Below are 22,605 nucleotides of genomic sequence, written 5' to 3'. Positions count from 1 at the left end.
AGAGCAGCTAAACTAGGCAACTAGATTTAGCTGTGGAGAAAAAAAGGACCTTTCCAGGGGTGGTATGAGAAAATGCATGCACAAGTTTAATTTTCCAACCTCCGCATGTATTTTCCTACCTGCAGCCAATCTGTAGAGGAAGCGGATGGGTATTTTTCTGCCCATTGTCAATTACCTTGTAGCTATTTCTCAAAAGGAACCAAAACCTCGTATCTGGCTGGGTTACTTAAAATTGACCCCCATTGGGATAATATTATTATATTATCTTATAATATATTATATTATATTATAATATATTATATTATATTGGGATAATATTATAATGTTATTGTTCTGTTAAAATGTAAACCGAATTGATCAGTAATTCTGTTATTGGAAAGTCGGTATATAAAAATGCTAAATAAATAAATAAATAAATATTCAAACAACCTCCTTAAGAAAGTTGGCAAAATGCACAAAGGTTCCACCAATATTCAGAGTAGACTTGCTTACTTCTACTTTGAAAATTATCCCACCAAATCTACCTGCACACGCTTCCACCTGCTAAAATATATGTAAAATTATTTTTGAAAATATCCGTGCAAACAAAATCCAAAAGTATGTTCTTAAGTCCCAACCCCTTCCCAATTTACACTCCCCAGGAACGCCTCCAGTCAGTCCAGGTATACTTATGTGCAAATATGACAAATGTTCCTAAATTTACCTGCTATCAATTTTCAAAAGCCATTTACTTGAGTAAAGTGCACTACATGGGTAAATCCTATGGACAATTCAATGGCTTATATTGTAGCAATTTTCAAAAACTCACTTGAGTAAAATGCATTTACTCAAGTAAAACCCAGTTTTACACTTGTAAATGCTTTTTAAAATCAGGTCCTTGGAGCATCATAAGGACTAGTCTCTCACCTTAAAGCCTGTGGGGCACCAGTCCACAAACTGAATGGTTCTCTTGGTCTTGATGGCAGCAATAGCCACATTGACATCCTTGGGTACCACATCGCCACGGTACAGCATGCAGCAGGCCATGTACTTGCCATGCCGTGGGTCACACTTCACCATCTGGTTGCTAGGCTCAAAGCAGGCACTGGTGATTTCAGAGACAGAGAGCTGCTCATGGTAGGCCTTCTCAGCAGAGATGATGGGTGCATAGGTAGCCAGTGGAAAATGAATCCGGGGATAGGGCACCAGGTTTGTCTGAAACTCAGTTAAGTCCACATTGAGGGCACCATCAAACCGCAGAGAGGCTGTAATGGATGACACAATCTGGCTGATCAGACGGTTTAGGTTGGTGTACGTTGGGCGCTCGATATCCAGATTACGGCGACAAATGTCATATATGGCCTCATTGTCCACCATGAATGCGCAGTCAGAGTGCTCGAGAGTGGTGTGAGTAGTGAGGATGGAGTTATATGGCTCCACTACTGCAGTAGAGACCTGAGGTGCCGGATAAATGGCAAATTCCAATTTGGACTTCTTGCCGTAGTCCAAGGAGAGACGTTCCATCAGCAAGGAGGTAAATCCAGAGCCAGTGCCACCCCCAAAACTGTGGAAAATCAGGAACCCCTGCAGCCCTGAACAGGCATCACTCTGAAAGCAAAAGGCAAATGAAAAGACACTGTCACACAACTTTTTAATGAGCCAGCTTCCATTGTGTGAATATTCTTGGGAACTAAGTAGTTTTGAAGTCTTCTCTTCACTTATATATAAATTATTTTATTCTACAATGATCATGCACAAGGTTGCATGATCATTGTTGCTAACTACATAAAAATCATTCAGTTCAGGTCAATTCAGTTATACGTACAAAGTGCTTTTCATCCGAGAACATTCGAAAGCACTTCATATAAATAAATGCATGTGACAGCATGAAAGGAAAACGTAAACAAATACTGAACATTGTATAGAAATATTCTTTTTTTTTATTTTTAATTTTATTTTTATTAAACTTTCCATTTTCAAGAAGATATTACACAGTTGTATAAGCAATAATAATTAAATGCATATCATTCAAGGATAATCAGACATACAATCTGTAAAAAACCTAGAAATCAACCTCGAAAGAAATTACAGAAACTGGCTGTAAAGAAAAAAGAGCAGTAATGTAATAGAAAAATTACTACTAAACTATATTGTGTTTAACCATAATAACACATTCTCTTCTCCCAATAACTAAGGTTTAAGATGGAATTTAGGAATCTAGGTACGTACGCAGTTGTTCTGGATAGTTAAACATGTATCTTGTAATTTGATATAAGAGAACACATTTACAAGGAAAACGCAATATAGAAATATTCTAAAGCAGTCTTAGATGCCACATCACATTGCAGATTTGCTGAGATGGAGAGGTCAGGCACCTACATACTGATACTCACCAGCTTGCGGATCCTGTCGAGCACTAAATCAATGCTCTCTTTGCCAATAGTATAATGGCCTCGGGCATAGTTATTGGCTGCATCCTCCTTCCCGGTGATGAGCTGCTCAGGGTGGAAGAGGTGGCGGTATTTGCCATTCCTCACTTCATCTGGAGAAGAAAAGATAGACCTTATTATTATTATTATTAATTCTTATTTCCAGATCATTTCTAAGTGCTGCTGGAGCTGACCATAAAGGGATGGAATGTTACCTGATCCCAGGGGTGGGCAAACTCTTTTCACCTAGGGTCACGTTTGAGGCTTTTGTCTGCATCAGGGATCGGAGAGTGGGGAGAAGGGGACAGGTTGCATAACGTTATCATAACCAATAATACTGAAAGAATATCACCGGTTAACCAGCAAATACAGTTTAAAAAAAAAAGATCCCCCCACTCCAGGGGATAAATAGGAGCCCCCGTCCTGGGGGCAGGAACAATGAGGAGCTCTTGACCAGAAGTGAGGAGCAGAAGGGTCCCTGTCCCAGGGTTGAGAGGTAGGAGAGAGCTGGGAATCGCTGACTCAAGAGGGAGCTCTTGTCCCTGGCAGTCTGTGGGTGGGAACTGCACTCTAGGTGGTAGGTGGAACCTTCTCGAGGTTGTTCAGTGGCTCTGGCGCCTCTCCCCACCTTTTGGCAGTAAGGATTTCAGTCCTCTGTTCAGCACTTCTCCCTTACCCATGCCCGTGCCCATGCCACTTTTACTCCCAGCCCAGCCTAATCTACTGCACCTGCATCTCCAGCTACTCCCGGTTGCCAGGGAACACCACTGATCATTGTAGGGACAGGTCATGTTTCTCTCATGGGGAGGCGGAGGAGGAACCGATGTTGGCAGTGGTGATCAGTCCCACTGTCCCCGGTAAGCCCTGGACTCTGCTCTGTGCTCCCTCTTGGACTGGCTGAAATGGCGGCAGGTCACAGAGCCAGGGGTTACATGTCCCAGCATGACTCGCACCTCACTGCTGGGCCTACACCACCCTGGTCTGGCACCACTAAGCATGCTGGGATACCTAGTCTGTTGCTTGTAAACACACCAGTGAAACCAGAACCAGGGACTACAAATCCCTTGCACCTCACTTTGCTGCATGCTGGGAAATGTGTTGGGCCAATAAAATGATGTCAGGTTGTTTTTGGTCTGCGGGCTTTAGTTTGCCCACCCTTGCCTTATATCATGGGTGGCCAACTCCGGTCCTCAAGAGCCACAAACAACTCTGCTTTTCAGGATCTACAATGAATAGGCACAAGATAGATTCTCATGCACTGCCTCCATTGCATGCAAATCTTTCTCATGCATATTCATTGTGGATATCTTGAAAATCTAACTGGCTAAATGTGACCAGAAGATGTGTCCAGAAGCTGAGCTCATTTTTTATACAGTATATTCCAGGCTCATGCATTTCATTTAGAATGATTTGTATATAGTTCACCGCATCGAGCGTTATGCAGGGGATTTGTGGTTAATAGATATGAATGAACATAATAATAATAACAATGGTTGGCCTCCACCTTAAATTTGATCCCGATAGACTCAACCAGGGGTGATATTCTACAGAAAAAAAATACCAGGCTGAGGCCAGAAGTGTCTTGAACCTTCCATTCTGGCTGCACTGGGGAAAAGGAAGCAATTTGCTGCCATTCAATCCATTCCAAGTAAAGTTGTGCGTCCGGATGGACAGAGGGGTTCAGGACCTTCATAAGCACATTTGTGACTTGAGTAAAAGAGCACTAAACCCACCCCCAAAACTTAAAAGCATTTTTATGAACTCCACGATTATAAATGTGTTGTAAAAAAACAGGCTAAGTGTGACGGACACTTTGTTTCTGTCTTTAACCACCTTTCCTTTGGTTTTACACTACGGGACTGCTATCATTTTTCAGAGACCATCCAATGGGTGCTGGGATTGGTCCAGCTCAAGCTACATAGCTGGTGTCTGAGCACGAGCAGTGTGTTTGAGAAAGGAAGGAGAGCAGCTGCTGGAGAACCCAACTAGGCCCCCTGCCTGCTGCTTTAGGGTTTCTGTGACGTTTTGGCTCTACCAGAGCCCTCCCGGTTGTTGTGACTTGTGCCAGAAGAGCTTGGAGAGTGGATTTTTATGTTTTGAAGAGAGTGGGTGCTGTATTTGACCTGCTCCCATTCTGGCAGGGCTTTTATCCCCTGCCTTAGAGGAATGGGCTGTGGTTCTTTGCTCTGCGCCTCGCTAAAGCAGAGTTGCAGTTGCCTGGGTACCGCTTTTCCCTGTGCTCTGTGAAAGTGGGGTTAGCAGTGCCTCATATGTAAGAACTGATTTTGGAGAGCAGGTTTTTGGCTTTTGTCTGTGAGAGGGAGGGAGATTTTTCCAAACACCATCTCCCTACCCTTGGAAAAGAGGAGGTTTTTTTTCTCTCTACCCCCTCAACTGGGAAAGGATTCTGGACACTGGCTCAGAGGCTGAGAAAAGAGAAAGAACTTACATCACTTGGAGTTTTCATTATCCTTTGTATTTTGATGCTTTTTGCTATTTTTGGATTGGATATTAAGCTCAGTAAATTTATTTTGTTCACCACTCCAAGCCTCTGTCTGTTTTTCCAATGTGAGATCCAGCCTTCTGCGAGCGACTTCTATTGAGTACCATGAGAGGTGAGAGACTGAAAGTGAGTTCCCTGTCCCCTGCAAGCCTTGGGCCCAGGAGGTTAAACTCCCCCCCCCTCCCCCCATCAAGAGAATACACACCTCGGGGTTTGAAAGGCCTGGTGCAAGATCACTAGGACTTAGCCCTGGGACTGAGTTTTCCCCCTGCACAAATTTGGCCCTAACACCGAAGTAGAGGGCCACATAAGAAAATGCAATGGGATTTGCTGGGGTTTTTTAAAAGTGATTCTCTGTTCCCATTATATATTAATTTCTACCCTTTTTAAGAAGTGCTTTCCTTCTTTGTTAGTTGTGTTAATGCAGGTGTCTCAAACTTTGGTCCTCGAGGGCTGCAAATCGGTCGTGTTTAAAGATATCTCTAATGAACATGCATGAAAACAAAAACCAGCAATAACAACAGCAGCAAATTCCCTATGAGTTATGCAGCAATTTAAGAAACGTACGTAAATAAATAAATAAATAAATAAATAAATAAATAAATAAATAAATAAATAAATAGGTAAATGTAGGAGTAGGTAACTCTGATCATCGAGTGCCATAAACCAGTTGGGTTTTCAGGATATCCACAATGAGTATGCACGAAATACACTAGCATACAGTGGAAGCACTGATTGCAAATGCATCTCATGATTAATCAGTATGGATATCTTGAAAATCTAACCAGACTGCTGCACTCAGGAGCAGAATTGCCTACCCCTGCTATAGAATAATCAGATAATTCAGCCATTCCTCTTGTCAGATTTCCAGAAGGAAAACCTGGCACATTGTAGTGAGGAGTGCTGCTGAAGCCTTAGGGGAAGGGACTCAGCTTCTCTTCTGTGTGTGTGTCTCTCACTCTACCATTCTTAAAAGTGTCACGCAGAAACACATGCAAAGAGTCATGGGGTGCTTCCGAGCAGCACTTCAGTAGCATAGCAATGCACAAACAGGGAATAGGGGAGCTTTCTTGTATATTTATCAGGTTATGACTGAGTGACTGGCTAAAAACTTAGGGGCAGATTTTCAAAGGGGTACGCGCGTAAGATACACGCGTTCCCCCCGAAAACCTGCCCCAACCTCCCCCTGCGTGCGCCGAGCCTATGTTGAATAGGCTCGGCGGCGCGCACAAGCCCCGGGACGCGCATAAGTCCTGGGGCTTTCCTGGGGGCGTGTCAGGGGCGTGCCGTGGTGGCGCGTCATCCGGGGGCGGGGCCGAGGGCGTGGTTCTGGCCCAGGGGCGTTTAGGGGGCATGGCCGAGGCCTCCGAAACTGCTCCCGGGCCGAGTTGGGGAATCGTGCATAATGTCAGTCCTGAAGTGCCACAACAAGGTCTGGTTTTCAGGATATCCACAATGAATATGTATGAGGTTTATTAGCATACACTGCCTCCATTGTATTCAAATATATCTCAATCATATTTGTTGTGAATGTCCTTAAAATCCGAGCAGGTTGTGGCACTCTAGGACCAGAGCTGCCTACCCTGAGCTACACCAAAGGCTTCAATAGATCAGAGATTCAGTTAACGACAGAATATGCAAAGAATGAAACAATTAAGGAATACTTCTCTATCATAGTTTTAAACTGAAAAAAGGTTGAATCCCCCACATTCAGCTTTCTTCTGGTTACGGAAATCAGCCTTACTCAGAGAGGTAATAATAATCATTATGCTTAAGAACGTATCATATTTTCACTTTAAAATATCATTGACATTGCAAACATGCTCTGCAGGCTGAAGAACTTCAGGCATAGGTACTAACCTACTACAGTTGGTTCCAGATCCACCATAACAGCTCGTGGCACATGCTTTCCTGTGCCCGTCTCACTGAAGAAAGTGGTGAAAGAGTCATCAGAGCTGCTAGAGCTTGCCAAGCTGGTGAAGGTGCCATCTGCTCGAATGCCATGTTCCAGGCAGAATAACTCCCAGCATGCATTGCCAATCTGAACTCCGGCCTGTCCAACATGAACAGAAATGCACTCACGCTGCAAGGAGAGTAAGAGAAAAAAGGGCATAAGCAAAAAAAACAACAACAACAACAAAAACATTACATGAAAGGTTCCTACTTCATACAGATCCCACCAATCAGGGCATGCTACAGTAAAGGTGGAGGAGTAGTCTACTGGTTAGAGCAGTGGGCTGCAAACCAAGGAAACCAATCTTCAAATCCTGCTGCTGCTCCTTGTGACCTTGAGCGAACCAATTTACCTCCCATTGCTTCAGGTACAAACTTAAGGGCTCATTCACTAACCACATTAGGCCATTTACCACGCAATAAATGTTGCTTTTCATGTGGTAAATGGCCTAACACAGGAATAATGCAAGATATTCCAAATACTTTGAGGTGAATTTTAAAAGTTAGGAGTGTGCCAAAAGTGGGAGATGTTTGTACATGTAGAATATGCACGTGTCCACCCGGTTTTAAAAGCTGCCTACATGCACGCATGTCTTCCGATACGCGAATATCTCACTGAATAAAAAAGGGGCAATGGTGTGGGTGGGGCATGGGTGTTCTAGGGTGGAGCCAAGAGAAGTGCGCACAAATACTTATGAGCATGGGCTCGCACCTACGTCCAGTGCAGTGTAACTTTACTTCTGCTATAGAGGAGGTGTAAGTTTAAAAGTAGGGATGTGAATCGGGCTTCGGACGATTGAAAATATCGTCGATATTTTCAAAATCGTCAGAAATCGGGGGCTCCCCGAAACGATAGGAAAACCCCACGATATTGATCGTGGGGGTTCTCTTATCGTTTTGGGGGAAGGTGGGAAAAACGGCACACAAAAATAACCCCTAAACCCACCCCGACCCTTTAAAACTAATCCCTTTGCGTCCCCCACCCTCTCGACCCCCCCAAACACATTTTACAGGTACCTGGTGGTCCAGTGGGGGTCCCGGGAGCGATCTCCTGCTCCCGGGCCGACGGCTGCCACTAATCAAAATGGCGCCGATGGCCCTTTGCCCTTACCATGTGACAGGGTATCCGTGCCATTGGCCGGCCCCTGTCACATGGTAGGAGCACTGGATGGCCCGCGCCATTTTTAAAGATGGCGGGCATAGCCGATAAACAAAACCGCGATCGGGCCCGATGGAGAAAAACCCACATGTGAATCAGAACCGGAATCCGAACCGATTCCGGTTCCGATTCACATCTCTATTTAAAAGCAAAACAAAAACAGGCATGTACAAGGATTCTGAAGTAACTGGGGGAAGTGCAGAGTAAAGAACTAGGGGGGTTTGGAGGACCTAGCTCTAGTCTGGGCAAACTGGCAGATGAACTGGTGAAACTGGTCATGGCATGAATGCGCACCTGTTTTAAAATTCCCCACATGTATGGCTCAAACCTAACTTTATGCGGCTGTGCGCACTCACTTGCAAAATTGGGTGCACACGTGTGCCTAGGCTACTTTATAACATATGCACATATGTGCATGCATGTTATATAATTGCTGCATCTTTGGGCGCATGCTGACACACACATGTACATGTGTGTCCGTTTGAAAGTTAATGTCTTTGCATTATTTCAGCCCTAGTACTGTGCATATTAAAATGAGCTGATAGCATGCTAATCAACTCATAAATACCCTAAACAATGCAAATCAAATAATGCGTCTTGCCAAAAAAATTTCAAGCCCTGTTATTTGAGGTAAAGAATATTGCTCCTATAGTTCTCAAAAGCTAAACATAAGTCCTGAGTATTCAGAAAATAATTGATACATGCTAATTAGACCTTTTTCATGCCATCTCTGAAATACCGACCCACTCATTCCTGGAATAAACAAGCCATTATCACAAATGTGCATGAGAGATGATAGCCTTCCAGTATGGTGAACTAACATACATAGCTGTAACCAAGCTTTCCTACTGGAGCTCACTATTAAATGCAACTTTAACTCATTCTGCACCAGTCTGTTTTCAATTTGGGGCAAACTGTTCAGGGATGGTAGCACATATCAATTTCATAAATGCTCTTTAGGTGTAAAATAGGAGGTTCTGGATATACAACATATTTTGAATGTAGGGGGAATTTGTTTGAAAAAGGTCAATGGAATTAGTTTCCTGCTTTGGATCCCTAGTTTTTCACAAATCTGCATGCAGAATTTGCTGCAAAATATTCTTTGTGCCACAGAATCTCTCCATTTCATATTTTAAAAAATATCCCAGCACATTATAAAAAAATAATTGGGTAAATGATTAAAAGTGGTTCAACTATAGAAATTTCATCTACAGACACAAACCTAGCAACCATAGGGCCTCATTTTCTAAAATATCGCAGGGCTGCGATACTTTAGAAGATGAGGGGTGGGGGGCCTGCACTAGCCGGCAGCGATTGCACCGTCACGGTGCGATCGCTGCTGGTTTCACACCCAATAGCGCCACCATAGGAGTTGTAGCTATTGGGAGCAAAATAGGCACCTACCTTTTTGCTGTCTGCCCTGGAAAAGGAGGAGTCACTGTGGACTCCTCCTTTTCCACTCTTAGGTGCTGCAAGGAGAGAGAGAGAGAGAGAGAGAGAGAGAGAGAGAGAGAGAGAGAGAGAGAGAGAGAGAGAGAGAGAGAGAGAGAGAGAGAGAGACTTCCTATAGTGCCTATGCCCTAGACAGGTATTTGTATCCCTATCGGAGGGCCACCTAGTAACTCGAGGTGGGGATTAGGTATGAGCGTAGGGGGTTGGGGGCCACTTTCACATTCAACATGAGACATACGGAAAGAACAGTGGTCTCTAGTGAAGATTTGCTGGCCGTCGGAGTGAGGACACTCACTCCAAGAAGAGATTTGGGCAACGTTCTCTCAACCTAGCTTGATGGACACTCTACCTGGGCAAGCTAGGTTGAGAGAACGTTGCCCAAATCTCTTCTTGGAGTGAGTGTCCTCACTCCGACGGCCAGCAAATCTTCACTAGAGACCACTGTTCTTTCCGTATGTCTCATGTTGAATGTGAAAGTGGCCCCCAACCCCCTACGCTCATACCTAATCCCCACCTCGAGTTACTAGGTGGCCCTCCAATAGGGATACAAATACCTGTCTAGGGCATAGGCACTATAGGAAGTCTCCCTCCCTCCCTCCCTCCCTCCCTCCCTGTCATGGACCACAATAACACCTTGGAAAATGACCCCCTAGGACTTCTGCAATTATCAATTCATTTTGCGGCCTCTCTCTGGTTTGATCCTGTACAGTTGCCAATTTAGTTTCCATCCCATGAGTTTTTTCTTTTTCTTTTTTCCCCTCCCCTGATGGGCATCACCAGCAACGATATCTACATATAGTTCACAATTGACATAAGCTCTATTAAATCTTGTAATTACTACGTTGAAGGTCTTCAGAAAATGGCAGATTGTTGCTGATAATGGGAGCATGGCACTGGGAGCCAAGAAGGAAGCGTCCTTGGCTCACCATGTCATGTGACCTCTTATATAATATTTTTAATAACCATTTGACAGCATAAGAACATAAGAGATTGCCATGCTGGGTCAGACCAAGGGTCCATCAAGCCCAGCATCTTGTTTCCAACAGAGGCCAAACCAGGCCACAAGAACCTGGCAATTACCCAAACTCTAAGAAGATCCCATGCTACTGATGCAATTAATAGCAGTGGCTATTCCCTAAGTAAACTTGATTAATAGCCATTAATGGACTTCTCCTCCAAGAACTTATCCAAACCTTTTTTGAACCCAGCTTCACTAACTGCACTAACCGCATCCTCTGGCAACAAATTCCAGAGCTTTATTGTGCGTTGAGTGAAAAAGAATTTTCTCCGATTAGTCTTAAATGTGCTACTTGCTAACTTCATGGAATGCCCCCTAGTCCTTCTATTATTCGAAAGTGTAAACCAATTCACATCTACTCGTTCAAGACCTCTCATGATCTTAAAGACCTCTATCATATCCCCCCTCAGCTGTCTCTTCTCCAAGCTGAACAGCCCTAACCTCTTCAGCCTTTCCTCATAGGGGAGCTGTTCCATCCCCTTTATCATTTTGGTTGCCCTTCTCTGTACCTTCTCCATCGTAACTATATCTTTTTTGAGATGTAGCAACCAGAATTGTACACAGTATTCCAGGTGCAGTCTCACCATGGAGTGATATAGAGGCATTATGACATTTTCCGTTTTATTAACCATTCCCTTCCTAATAATTCCTAACATTCTGTTTGCTTTTTTGACTGCTGCAGTACACTGAGCCGACGATTTTAAAGTATTATCTACTATGATGCCTAGATCTTTTTACTGGGTGGTAACTCCTAATATGGAACCTAACATATTAACCTAACCTAACATAACCTGTGTACATCTTGTTCTGTTTATACCATTATATGCCATTTCTCATTTTATTGTTAAATTTAAATTTTAAAATCTTTTAATGTAACAAGTTGTTATAAATGTAAACCGGAGTGAAGGCAACTCTGCTATACCTCGGTATATAAAAAATGCTAAATAAAAATAAATAAATAAATAACATCGTGTAACTACAGCAAGGGTTATTTTTCCCTATATGCAACACCTTGCACTTGTCCACATTAAATTTCATCTGCCATTTGGATGCCCAGTCTTCCAGTCTTCCAAGGTTCTCCTGTAATGTATCACAATCCGCTTGTGATTTAACTACTCTGAATAATTTTGTATCATCCACAAATTTGATAACCTCACTCGTCGTATTCCTTTCCAAATCATTTTTATATATATATTGAAAAGCACCGGTCCAAGTACAGATCCCTGAGGCACTTCACTGTTTACCCTTTTCCACTAGGAAAATTGACCATTTAATCCTACTCTCTGTTTCCTGTCTTTTTTACCAGTTTGTAATCCACGAAAGGACATTGCCTCCTATCCCATTACTTTTTAGTTTTCTTAGAAGCCTCTCATGAGGGACTTTGTCAAACGCCTTCTGAAAATCCAAATATACTACATCTTCCGGTTCACCTTTATCCACATGTTTATTAACCCCTTCAAAAAAATGAAGTAGATTTGTTAGGCAAGACTACCCTTGGGTAAATCCATGTTGACTGTGTTCCAGCAATACAGTATATAAAGAACCACATTATCACCCTGTGTCCCTCCCTCATAGACCTTTATAAACCAGTTATACTTCAAAATAAAGAAGTAAATAACCAAATTTTGTCATTTAGTCCAGGTAACAGTAGAACAATAGAAAACATTGTTAAATATTAATAGACTCATGGAAGTCCATCCATACAAACAAATTAGTACCCCTTATTTTTTAAGTGTGTAAATGCTTTTGAAAATCAGGCCCTTAGAACCTGATTTTAAAAAGCATTTGCATGCTTAAAATTGGTTTCTAGACATGTAAATGCACTTTACCCATGTAAGTGGGCTTTTGAAAATTACTACAGTATATGCCATTGAATTATCTATAGGATATTTACGTGTAAATATGCTTTATGCGCGAAAATGGCTCTTTAAAATTTATTCGATAATATGTTACATTTTCACATGCAACTCCTTCTAAAATTACCTCCTTAAAGTGCACTTACGCATAAAAAAATCTATTGACAATTCAATAGTGTATATTGTAGCAATATTCAAAATCCCACTTACATGTGTAAAGTGCATTTGCACACCTAGAATGCAGTTTTAAGCATGCAAATCCTTTTGAAATGAAAATAGAATGTCTGATACACAAATATGAAGCTGTAACAGCTGAAAAATAAAATAGAAAATTTAAGGAAATCTGGAAACTTAAATTTCATTGTGTCTCAGGCACTGTAATAACCAGATAAAATATATTCTATAATATGGAAGTATTATTTTCCCAGTTGAGTTAGTTATATTCACTAAATAGAAATTCTACTTAAAAAATGTCTTGTGAATTCAATAAAAATATATGATCAAAAAATTATAGTTACCTTGCTCCTTATTCATCCTTCTGCCCATTAATATTTTATCAGCTAACAATACTTGGTTTATGTTTAATCACTATTAAAATATATTTCAGGACACACAAGTTTAGACCATTTAGAAGCCCCTTAATCTGTTGAAGAATAATGCTTAATTCTAAAATCAGTTTTCTCTTCATGTCCTTTCAGGATTTTAAATATATTCAGTTTCTAGTATTTTATGCTTTTTATTTTTATTTTGTATTAATGTATAGGAATAAAATGCTATCTTAAGCATTTAAATGTATGTTCTAGTGAAAAGTCTGTTTTCCATCTACCCACATATTTCCAATAAAGAACTTTTAAATTCTCATTCGTCTTTGTACATACTTCTAGCACATGCATGATTTCTGATTTTAAAGAAAAGTAATTACTTTTATAGAAAAGAATATGTAGGACATCAAAAAACATATTCTGATGAGAATACCATCATGATAAAAACTGCAATGGTTTTTAAAATGTAAACATTGAAATTGAGGAAAAACAGCAATATATGTATAGTTGTTTTTATTGTTTGATTTGTTTTAATGCTAGGTTTTTTTAAAATTTATCCTTTGTATTGATGTTAATTATGTACTAGTTAGTTGTAAACCACTTTATTGTTTTGAGTGAAAAGTGGTTAATTAAGTAAATAAACTAATCTAGGGATTTTCTCACTGAAGATAAATGATTTTTGCATGTTAGTAAGATGATCATGAATGTTGCCTATCCAATGTGTTTAAATGGTCTCTATGGGCCTCATTTTCCAAGCCGCTTGCACGCGATAAGGGACCTTTTGCATGCGAAAAGTCCCTTATCGCGTGCGATACCAGGATGGGGGCGGAGTCGGCCCCGGAAAAGGAGGAGTCGGGGCGACACCGCGGACAGCGAAAAGGTAGGTGCCTTTTCGCTGCCTATTTCGCTCCCAATAGCTACACCTCCTATGGTGGCGCTATTGGGTGAGAAACCGGCAGCGATCGCACCGCGACGGTGCGATCGCTGCCGGCTAGTGCAGGCCTGCCCCCCGTTTCGGCCCCCCACCCCTCATCTTCTAAAGTATCGCAGCCCTGCGATATTTTAGAAAATGAGGCCCTATGGTTGCTAGGTTTGTGTCTGTAGATGAAATTTCTATAGTTGAACCACTTTTAATCATTTACCCAATTATTTTTTTATAATGTGCTGGGATATTTTTTAAAATATGAAATGGAGAGATTCTGTGGCACAAAGAAGATTTTGCAGCAAATTCTGCATGCAGATTTGTGAAAAACTAGGGATCCAAAGCAGGAAACTAATTCCATTGACCTTTTTCAAACAAATTCCCCCTACATTCAAAATAAAAAAGAATTACAACAATCTCAATGCTTTCTACAACCCCAGTGCTAATACTGTAACTCTTCAGAATGTAGGATTCATCCAATTCTTTGTGATAATTAATCTACTAAATATAAAAGCCAGTTGTAAAGTTTGTGTGTTTGTCCCTCCTATCATTCTAATGGACACAACTGACAACATGTGGTCACTGCTGATGCTGCAGCCTCTTGCATTTCCACTAAACTGCTATAAATGCCTATTAAAATACGTTAATGTGTGCAAAGGTGTTATAGTTCACACAAAGACACCCTTCTGTTCTTCACAGCCAAGCTAGTGTCTCCATAGCAGGTGGTCAAGGCTGCTGTTGATGCAAGGAAGAAGAATCAGACTGTACAGCCAGAAGGAGAAAGCGTGGGCCAGAAGTGGGAACAGGCTGTGCACCACCTGCGGATCAGGATGAATGTCAAGGCAGCAGCTGTGTAGGCCAAAGGAAGGAGAAAGCTGTTATAGTGGCTGACTAGGCCCATGTGGGCTGGAGGAGGGACAAAGCTCTGTAGCTGAGAAAAGGTCACAGTCTCTGAGGTAGTAGAGGGGAAAGGGGAACAGTAATGGGGAAGGAGAGGAAAAGAGGAAGGGAAGAAGACAGGGAGAGACCAAGCGGGAAAGTTCATCTCCCCCTCACTCCACTCCACTCCACTCAATAGAGGCTAGATGTCACCCCAGTGGCGGCAACTGGGGAAGGCACTAATCCTTGGGGAGCTATTGGGACAGTGTGCATATATGCATGTCCATTATTTTTAACAAACCTTTTCACTAGCCAAAGCAATAGTTACAGGATCAACAGCTGCACATAAAAATATGCTGTTCTGGCCTGGCTGTTTTTTTTTTTTTTTTGTTTTTTTTTAACACATATCATTAACTCAGTAATTTTATTGGCACAGGTAATGTTTGGTCGTAGGACAGAGATATTCATTCATTTCCCTGGAATTCACATCATTATACTCCACTGAATTTTAAGAAATTCATAGATAGGGTAGTGGGTACATAATAGAACAACATTATAGTGGAGGTTAATTGTTAGTTATTTTATTTGATATAGCACATTTCCATATTAAATCAAGGCAGTTAACAATAAAAATATATCACAAAAGTCACAATTATTTAACATAATATAAAACAAAACAATAAACACATTCAAGATACTCTGAGTTTTTATTTTATTGTATTAACTTTAAAAAATAGCTTAAATATGACATCAGAAGCAAATCCATAATTATTGCTGTAGACCAAGTTTATAAGGGAGGAGTCAATCTGTAAAAGCTTGACAAAATTATGTCAGAGCATAACTCAATAGGCAATGAATGAATTCCACAGTCTTGGGGCCTGATAACTAAACAATAGACCAGTTAATTTGAGTGTAATTTCAGTAGGAGATGATGCACGCAAGAGCTCCAATTGTGAAGAGTGGCGTTTCAAAACTCAGCAAGGCATGGGATAAGCACATAAGATCCTCAGTTGCGAGCAAGTGAAGGTAAAGCCAGAGATCAAGTAGAGTCTGCAGGCTAGATGGGCCCAGTGGTCTTTATCTGCAATCATATGCCATGTTTCTATGTTTAAAATACCCCCCCATTTTGAAAAAAAAAAAAAAAGACCAATAAACTTATTTAACATACTGTATTTGTACTCATTTATTCAATTTCCGTACTTTCAAGAACTTTTATGTTGCTATGTTATTAGACTAGTGCCCTTGTGTACAGGGGTGGAGGAAAGGGCTTGGTAATTAGGGTTGCTGTCCTTATTCTTTTCTGAAATGTACAGATTTTTGGGGTACTTTACAGAAAAAAGGGAGGTTTAAAAGGTTCAGAATTATGCTGATTTTAGCCTTCCAGCTGCAAGTTAGCATTTGATCCTCCCCTGCAATTATACAATCCAGTGTGCGCTTTGGTAGCTGCACTACATTTAATATATATTGGACTCATAGACTGATTTAATTAGAGCCCTACACATGTTTACAAAACAGTAGTTTGGCTCCTAGGTAGATGAAAGCAAACCTTTTTGGAGTAAAGAAGTTTGAGAATCAGTGATCATGAAAGGAGGCTCCAAAGGAGTAGATTCAGCAGTAACATTAGAAAATATTTCTTGACAGAAAGGGTGATAGATGTGCAATCCTTTTTTCCTCCAGGGAAACCTTCCCAGCCCTGGGGAGCTATTGTCCAGCTCTTCCATGGTGGGAAAACAAAATCTCTTGGGCTGTGGGGAGAATAACCTGCAGGGTCAAACCAGGCAGAAGACACACATACAACTTGATAAATAAACTCACTGTCCACACCAATGGTTGTGCTCCAAAAAAAAAATAGTTTCCTGAAATAATTCAGTACGGGGAAAATCACAATAATATTCAAAACCACAGTTCTGAGTTAGTGCCAAAGAGTAAAACTAGGAAAAATAACATCTGGATGCAGGAAAAATATAGTTTTACAGTCCACTCCCCCTCTGCAAGGGAGAAAATCCTCTTCACTAGTCCTTCTCCAATCACTCAACCATCCAGGCCCCAAAACACAGTCTCTTGGCCCAGCTTCGGGTACACACAGATAGCCAGAACAGCTCTAAGGATCGTATCTGCAGCAGCAGCAGCAGCAGCAGCAGGCTGAAACCTTCCAAGCCCTGCACTGAGTCCCAAGCAGGCACACTTTCCCCTCCTGGTTCTGTCGGTCTCCAGCTGCAGTTGTATTTTCCCACTTCTTGCACTCACAGATACCCAGCACAGCTCTAGCAAGATTCACTCTGTTTCTCTTCAGCAATTAAGTCCTCGGAGCCCTGTGATAAGTTCCAGCCAGGCACAGTCTCCTGGTCCCACCAGTCTCCCCACCACGGTTACAAACCTTTCTCTGACTGCTTCACTTTCAACTCACCAAGTTACCAGGTCGTTCTCAAGCCTCCTGGGATGCTATGAGAGCCATCCCACCTGATCTCCTGCTTCACCTCCTCAACTGTATTCTCCAGGAGGGGGTAACAACTACATCTTTTCCTTTCTCACTCTGGAGAAGCCCCAGTCCCACATGTAAACAAGGCTTTTATATCCAACTCTAAACCATGCACAAAGAGGGCTATACCAAGCTGTGACTCACACAGTTGCCTGTCACACCCTCTGCCCTCGGAATGAACCTCTCTCACTGGAACCTTCCCATAACCACAATGACACAGCCCTTATAAGATTTCCCTTAAGAGAAAAATCACAACTTTAATACAGGGTGGCCCTTGGAAAAGTAGCCTGCCTGCGTGTCACAGGTATTGGAGGCGGGCTACTTTTCCATGGGCCACCCTGTATAACACATCCTCTTTCTATTAATCCTTATACAACTCCGTGGCACACAAGAGCCACAGATGCATAGAACCGCCGGGGAAAGATTTTAAAGGCAAAAGCAATAACTTTTCAAGAAAGCATGGACAAGTACAAAGAATAATTAATTGTAATGAAGTGAGGTGTCTATGGTATTGTAGTAGGAAGTAAACTGGGCAAACTAGAAGAGTCCCTTAACTGCTATTATATTCTCCGTTTCTGTGTTTTTCTGGTGGTGAAGAGTTGCAATAAAAGCTGCATGAGCTTAAGCCCCATCGGCAAAGATATGAAACAACTCCAAGATTTTGGAAATTTGATAGTTGAAAGTTGGCAACAAATAGGTGTTGTTTGAACTACATGGGGCTCCGTAGAGACAGAGCCCTATGATTCAAACAGCTGAGATCCGATATCACCCACCAGGCTCACAGAGGAGAGAGTCACCGTGCAGGGGCCAGAAGCAGCCAAACAGGAAGTTTTTTTAGACAGGTGGAGCAAGACAATGAGGACATAGAGATTTTGGGGGGAGAGCAGGGGAAGAACAAGGATTAGGTGGAAGAGCAGGGGTATAATGTAGGCTCAGGGATTTGAGTAGGGGGAGATCAGGAACAAGGACTGATTGGGACAGAGTCAAAACAGATCTGTCACTAGGGTACAGGAAGAGCAAGGGAAGAATGAGGCCTGTGGGAGAGCAGGGGAAGAACAGGATTGGTGGGGGGAGAGCAGGAGAAGAATAGGGACTGAGGGGCAGGGGAAGAACAGTCCTCATGGGGGTTGAGCAGGGGACAATGGAAGCCGTCACTTGGGGAAGGAGAGAGTAGCAGAAGAATGGGGCTGTCACTTGGGGATGGGGGAAAGCAGGGGAAGAATGAGGGATTGAGACTGGCGGGGAAAATGGGGACTGGCAGGAGGAGAGCAGGGGAAGAACTATGTCACCTGGAGATGGGAGGAGCAGGGAGATTTGTGTACTGAAGATGGGAGAGCAAGGGAAGAACGAGGACTGATTGGGAAAACAAGGGAAGAGCGGGGATTTGATCACTGATGGGGAGAGCAGGTGCTCTGGGATTAGGAATAAATAAGTGAGTACTCAGGAGGGCAGGGAATCTTGGAGAGTGGGGGACTTGGGAATGCAGGCAGCAGGAACTTAGAGACTGAGCAGGGGTTTGGGGCAGACAGTACAGAATCTGCAATTGGGTGTGAGTGGGGGCATATTAAATGACCTGGAGAAGGAATGAGTAATGTTGAGAATGATCTGGAGTACTAGAAAGGGAGTTGGGTGCTGTGAAGGTAAGAGAAAGTGGGAACGGGGCTTGGAAGACAGTGAAAGAGGGGGTAATAGGAGGCTCAGAAGGGGGTAAGTTACAGAAGGAAAGGGACAGGGAGGGAATGAGTGACAAGGAAGGAGCTTGGGCTGGTGAAGGGATTAGAGGTTGGGGAGGGTGTGAGTAAAGAGGGTGGAAACGGAGGACTAGAAAGTGAGTGAAAAGTGGGGACTAGGAGGCTGAGGAAAGTGTAAGACAGAAAGGGGAATGGGATGGGGTGAGGGTGGGAGACAGAAAGCTGGTAATTGGAGAGAGGTGAAAAGAGGGAAACTGAAGACTGGAGGATTAGAGGGGTGAAGTTGAGATGTGAAATTTAGCTATGAGTGGATAGAAAAGCAGAGAAATGAGAAATGGAGAAAAAAGATGAAAGGGAAAGATCAATGTCGGAGACAGATGTAGGAAAGGAAGAGAAGAAGACAGGAAGAAGAGAAGAAATAAAAAAATAAAATAGAAATTAGATCCTGGAAATGAACTTAGAAGACAAAAAAGAGAGACTAGGATCAAATAAAATGTCCACACAACAAAAGGTAGAACATTCCCCCCCCCCAACACACACACTTTATTTTCATTTTTTAGAGAGGAATATGTCAGTGCTGGGAATGTACATTTCTTATATCTTTTTATTTTGCTCAGTAGCGGTGGAAATGCATTTCTGTTTCTGCACTGCTCATAGATTCTGGCTTCTTGGGTTTCAATTTCAGTTTTTCTTGGCATATTTCTGTTTCTAATTTGTGGTCCTTTTATTCTATAATAGGTAAGGGGCGGCCTGTATTCTGCTCTGAACTCATGTTGTGTACAGGGCAAGGGTGCATTTTTTTACTTGGCCATAGGTGCCAAATGTCCTGCTATGATCTGCAACAGAGTGAACACCCTTGAAGGAGCAGAGAGAATGAGAAGCAGTCTACAAACGTTTGAAGAGTGATCAAAGGTATAGCATCTAGGATTCAATGCCAAGAAGTGCAGAGTCATGCTTTTGTGGTGCAGTAATCCAAAAGAACTGTAAGTCATAGTGGGTGAAAGTCTGATGTACATGGACCAAGAGGGACCTTGGGTGCTAGTGTGATAAACAAAGAAGATCCTTAATGGCTAGAGGATGAAAATGAAGAAAAGGGGTAACCTACTGTTAACTTTTAGATGTAATATTTCTGAATGGGGCTAACCTGCATGGAGCGGCAGTTACCACTCAGGCAACTTGCTGGGCAGACTGGATGGACCATTTGGGAATTTATCTGCCATCATTTACTATGTTACTATAAAAATGTTGTTTCTTTAGGGGTACAAAACATGAGCTATATGTTACGGTTCTGGCCGCGAGCACCGCAACCAGTCCCTTACCTCCGTGTTCCTGGACCTGTTCCCGCTTCACTTGGCCTAGTTCGCGGCCTGTTCAGCAGCGCCCCCGTGAGGGCTGCGCCGCCGGGAAACCTCCCAGGGACGCCCTGTCTCTAGGCGCACGCGCGCGCCACTTGGGTGCTTTTCCAGGCCGTTTCCTGCCAGTGGTGACGCCGCCCAATTCCTGACTTCAGACGCCGCGGCCTTGATAAGCCGGCCGCGGACCCTCAGTCTTTGCCTTGCAATGGGCTTACCTACCGGATCCCTGTTGCTTCGTGCCCCAGAGTGAGCAGCCTTTGGAACTCGCTCCGTTACTGCTTGCCTGCTACAGTATCTGCTTATTCCCTGCTTGCCTGCTACAGAACCTGCTTGGTTCCTGCTTGCCAGCTAGAATTCCTGCCTGGTTCCATTACCCGAGTCTTGCTACAGTTCCTGCCTGGTTCCAGTACCCGAGTCCTGCTACAGTTCCTGTCAACTGTTCTAATCTGGTTCCAGTTTCCAGTTCCGCTCATCAGCCTACCTGCTCCAGTCTCAAGATCACCAACCCGCCTAAGTCCCAGCAGCCAGGCTACTCCCGGGGGGGGGGGGGGGCTTCGGCTTCCAAGGGTGAAACCTCGCCTAAGTCCCAGTGACTGGGCTCCTACGGGCTCCTCCCGGGGGAGCACCAGCTTCTAGGGTGAAGAGCTCCTCTACGTCCTGCCTGAACATCTGCCTCCCTGCCTGTGGTGCCTCAGAGACTTTGAATATCTTTCCCAGTCTCCTGCAGGTCGGCCCAAGGGTCCACTAAACTGAGACTCTGTAACAGATTGCAAGGCCATGGACTCGGCGGATGCGCCTGGTCCCTCGGACCTGCCTGGGATGGCCCAGCAGATGCTACAGCTTCGTCAGAGGGCTCGCTCCTTGGCAGATTATGCTATGGAATTCCGGGCCTTAGCCCAAGAAGTAGGTTGGCAGGATGGTAGTCTTAAAGCCATCTTCTTGGACGCATAAAGGATGAGTAGTCTTAAAGCCATCTCCGGACGCATAAAGGATGAGATTGCAGCCCGAGATCTGCCAGAGGACCTCAACGCCTTGATAGAGATGGCTGCCCGCATTTACCGCCGCCTACAACAACGGGCCAAGGAGCAGCACTCCTCCAGCCACAGTTCTGCATCTGGGTCGGCGAGACCCGCCTCTGTACCTAAAACTTCTCATCCCGACGCTCCCACCTGCGAACCCATGCAGCTGGGACGGTATCCGTGCTCTGCTGAAGAGAGGCAATGACGCCGTTTGTTGAAGTTGTGCTTGTATTGTGGCCAGAAGGGCCATTTCTTGGCACGCTGCCAGGAGCATGCGGAAAACACCAAAGCCTAGGAGGTCGGGAGGAGCTCCTCCTAGGCTGTGCTGCAGCTCCTCAATGTACCATCCCTGTTACCCTTGAATACCCTGGCAGCTACAGTGGAACGGCTGTCCTCTCGCCTGGAGTCCTTGCCTCCTGCAGGCGTGGTCCTCGAGGGACATAGCTCTTCTGTGACTCAGCTACCGGCACCCTCTCGCTACGCTGGAGATTTAAGGACCTGCCGCATACGGTTCTCCTTGTTGCCTCGGCAATTTCCCTCAGATGAGGTGAAAGTAGCCTATATCCTGTCCCTGCTTGATGGGAAGGCCTTGATATGGGCCTCTCCCCTTTGGGAACACAATGATTCCTCGCTAATGGATTTACAATAGTTCATCTCGAACTTCCGTCAGCCTTTTGATGAGCCAGCCCGAGTAGCTACGGCTACATCTGACCTGCTACCGGGAACTATGTCCCCCCGAGGAAGGGTATATCCCTTATCATTACCTGAAACCCGGGCCATGTCTGAGTATATTTCAGAGAATCTGGCCAAGGGGTTTATTCGCCCATCCAAGTCGCCTGCAGGGGCGGGCTTCTTCTTTGTTAGCAAGAAGGACGGCTCGCTGAGACCGTGTATAGACTATCAAGGCCTAAACTCGATTACTAAGCGGGATTGTTACCCGCTTCCGCTAATTCCGGAGCTCCTCGATAGGCTCCAGGGAGCGAAGATTTTTACAAAGTTGGACTTACGAGGTGCTTACAACTTAGTCAGAATTCGTCCCGGAAACGAGTGGAAACCACTTTTAATACCAGGGACGGGCATTACGAATACCTTGTGATGCCTTTTAGCTTATGTAATTCTCCGGCGGTGTTCCAGCACCTTATGAATGAGGTGTTACGGGATCTCCTGAACACCTGCGTAATTGTCTATCTCGACGATGTGCTAGTCTACTCCCAGGATCTGTCTTCACACCGTCAGCATGTCCGTCAAGTGCTCCAAATATTTAGGGAGCATAATCTGTATGCGAAACTTGAAAAGTGTAGTTTCAAGAAGACGTCCCTGCCGTTCCCGGGCTACATAATCTCTGCAACAGGCTTTCAAATGGATCCTG

General features: G+C 43.7%; 1 protein-coding gene across 3 annotated transcripts in view; it reads right to left on the bottom strand.

The window, feature by feature from the left end:
• TUBA8 (tubulin alpha 8) overlaps positions 1-22,605 on the bottom strand; it is a 64,723-nt gene that overhangs the window by 6,325 nt on the left and 35,793 nt on the right. For all 3 annotated transcript variants that reach the window (XM_029599813.1, XM_029599812.1, XM_029599814.1), the window contains exons 2-4: positions 6,772-6,994; positions 2,373-2,521; positions 907-1,587 (exon numbers count right to left, since the gene is read on the bottom strand). In XM_029599813.1, the coding sequence (XP_029455673.1) occupies positions 907-1,587; positions 2,373-2,521; positions 6,772-6,994 (1,053 nt within the window). The remainder of the gene's footprint in view (positions 1-906; positions 1,588-2,372; positions 2,522-6,771; positions 6,995-22,605) is intronic.

Source organism: Rhinatrema bivittatum, chromosome 4, assembly GCF_901001135.1.
Source record: "Rhinatrema bivittatum chromosome 4, aRhiBiv1.1, whole genome shotgun sequence".
In the NCBI taxonomy this organism is placed as follows: Eukaryota; Metazoa; Chordata; class Amphibia; order Gymnophiona; family Rhinatrematidae; genus Rhinatrema; species Rhinatrema bivittatum.
Note: the sequence above shows the minus strand (reverse complement) of the source record. Positions and strands in the feature narration are given on the sequence as shown.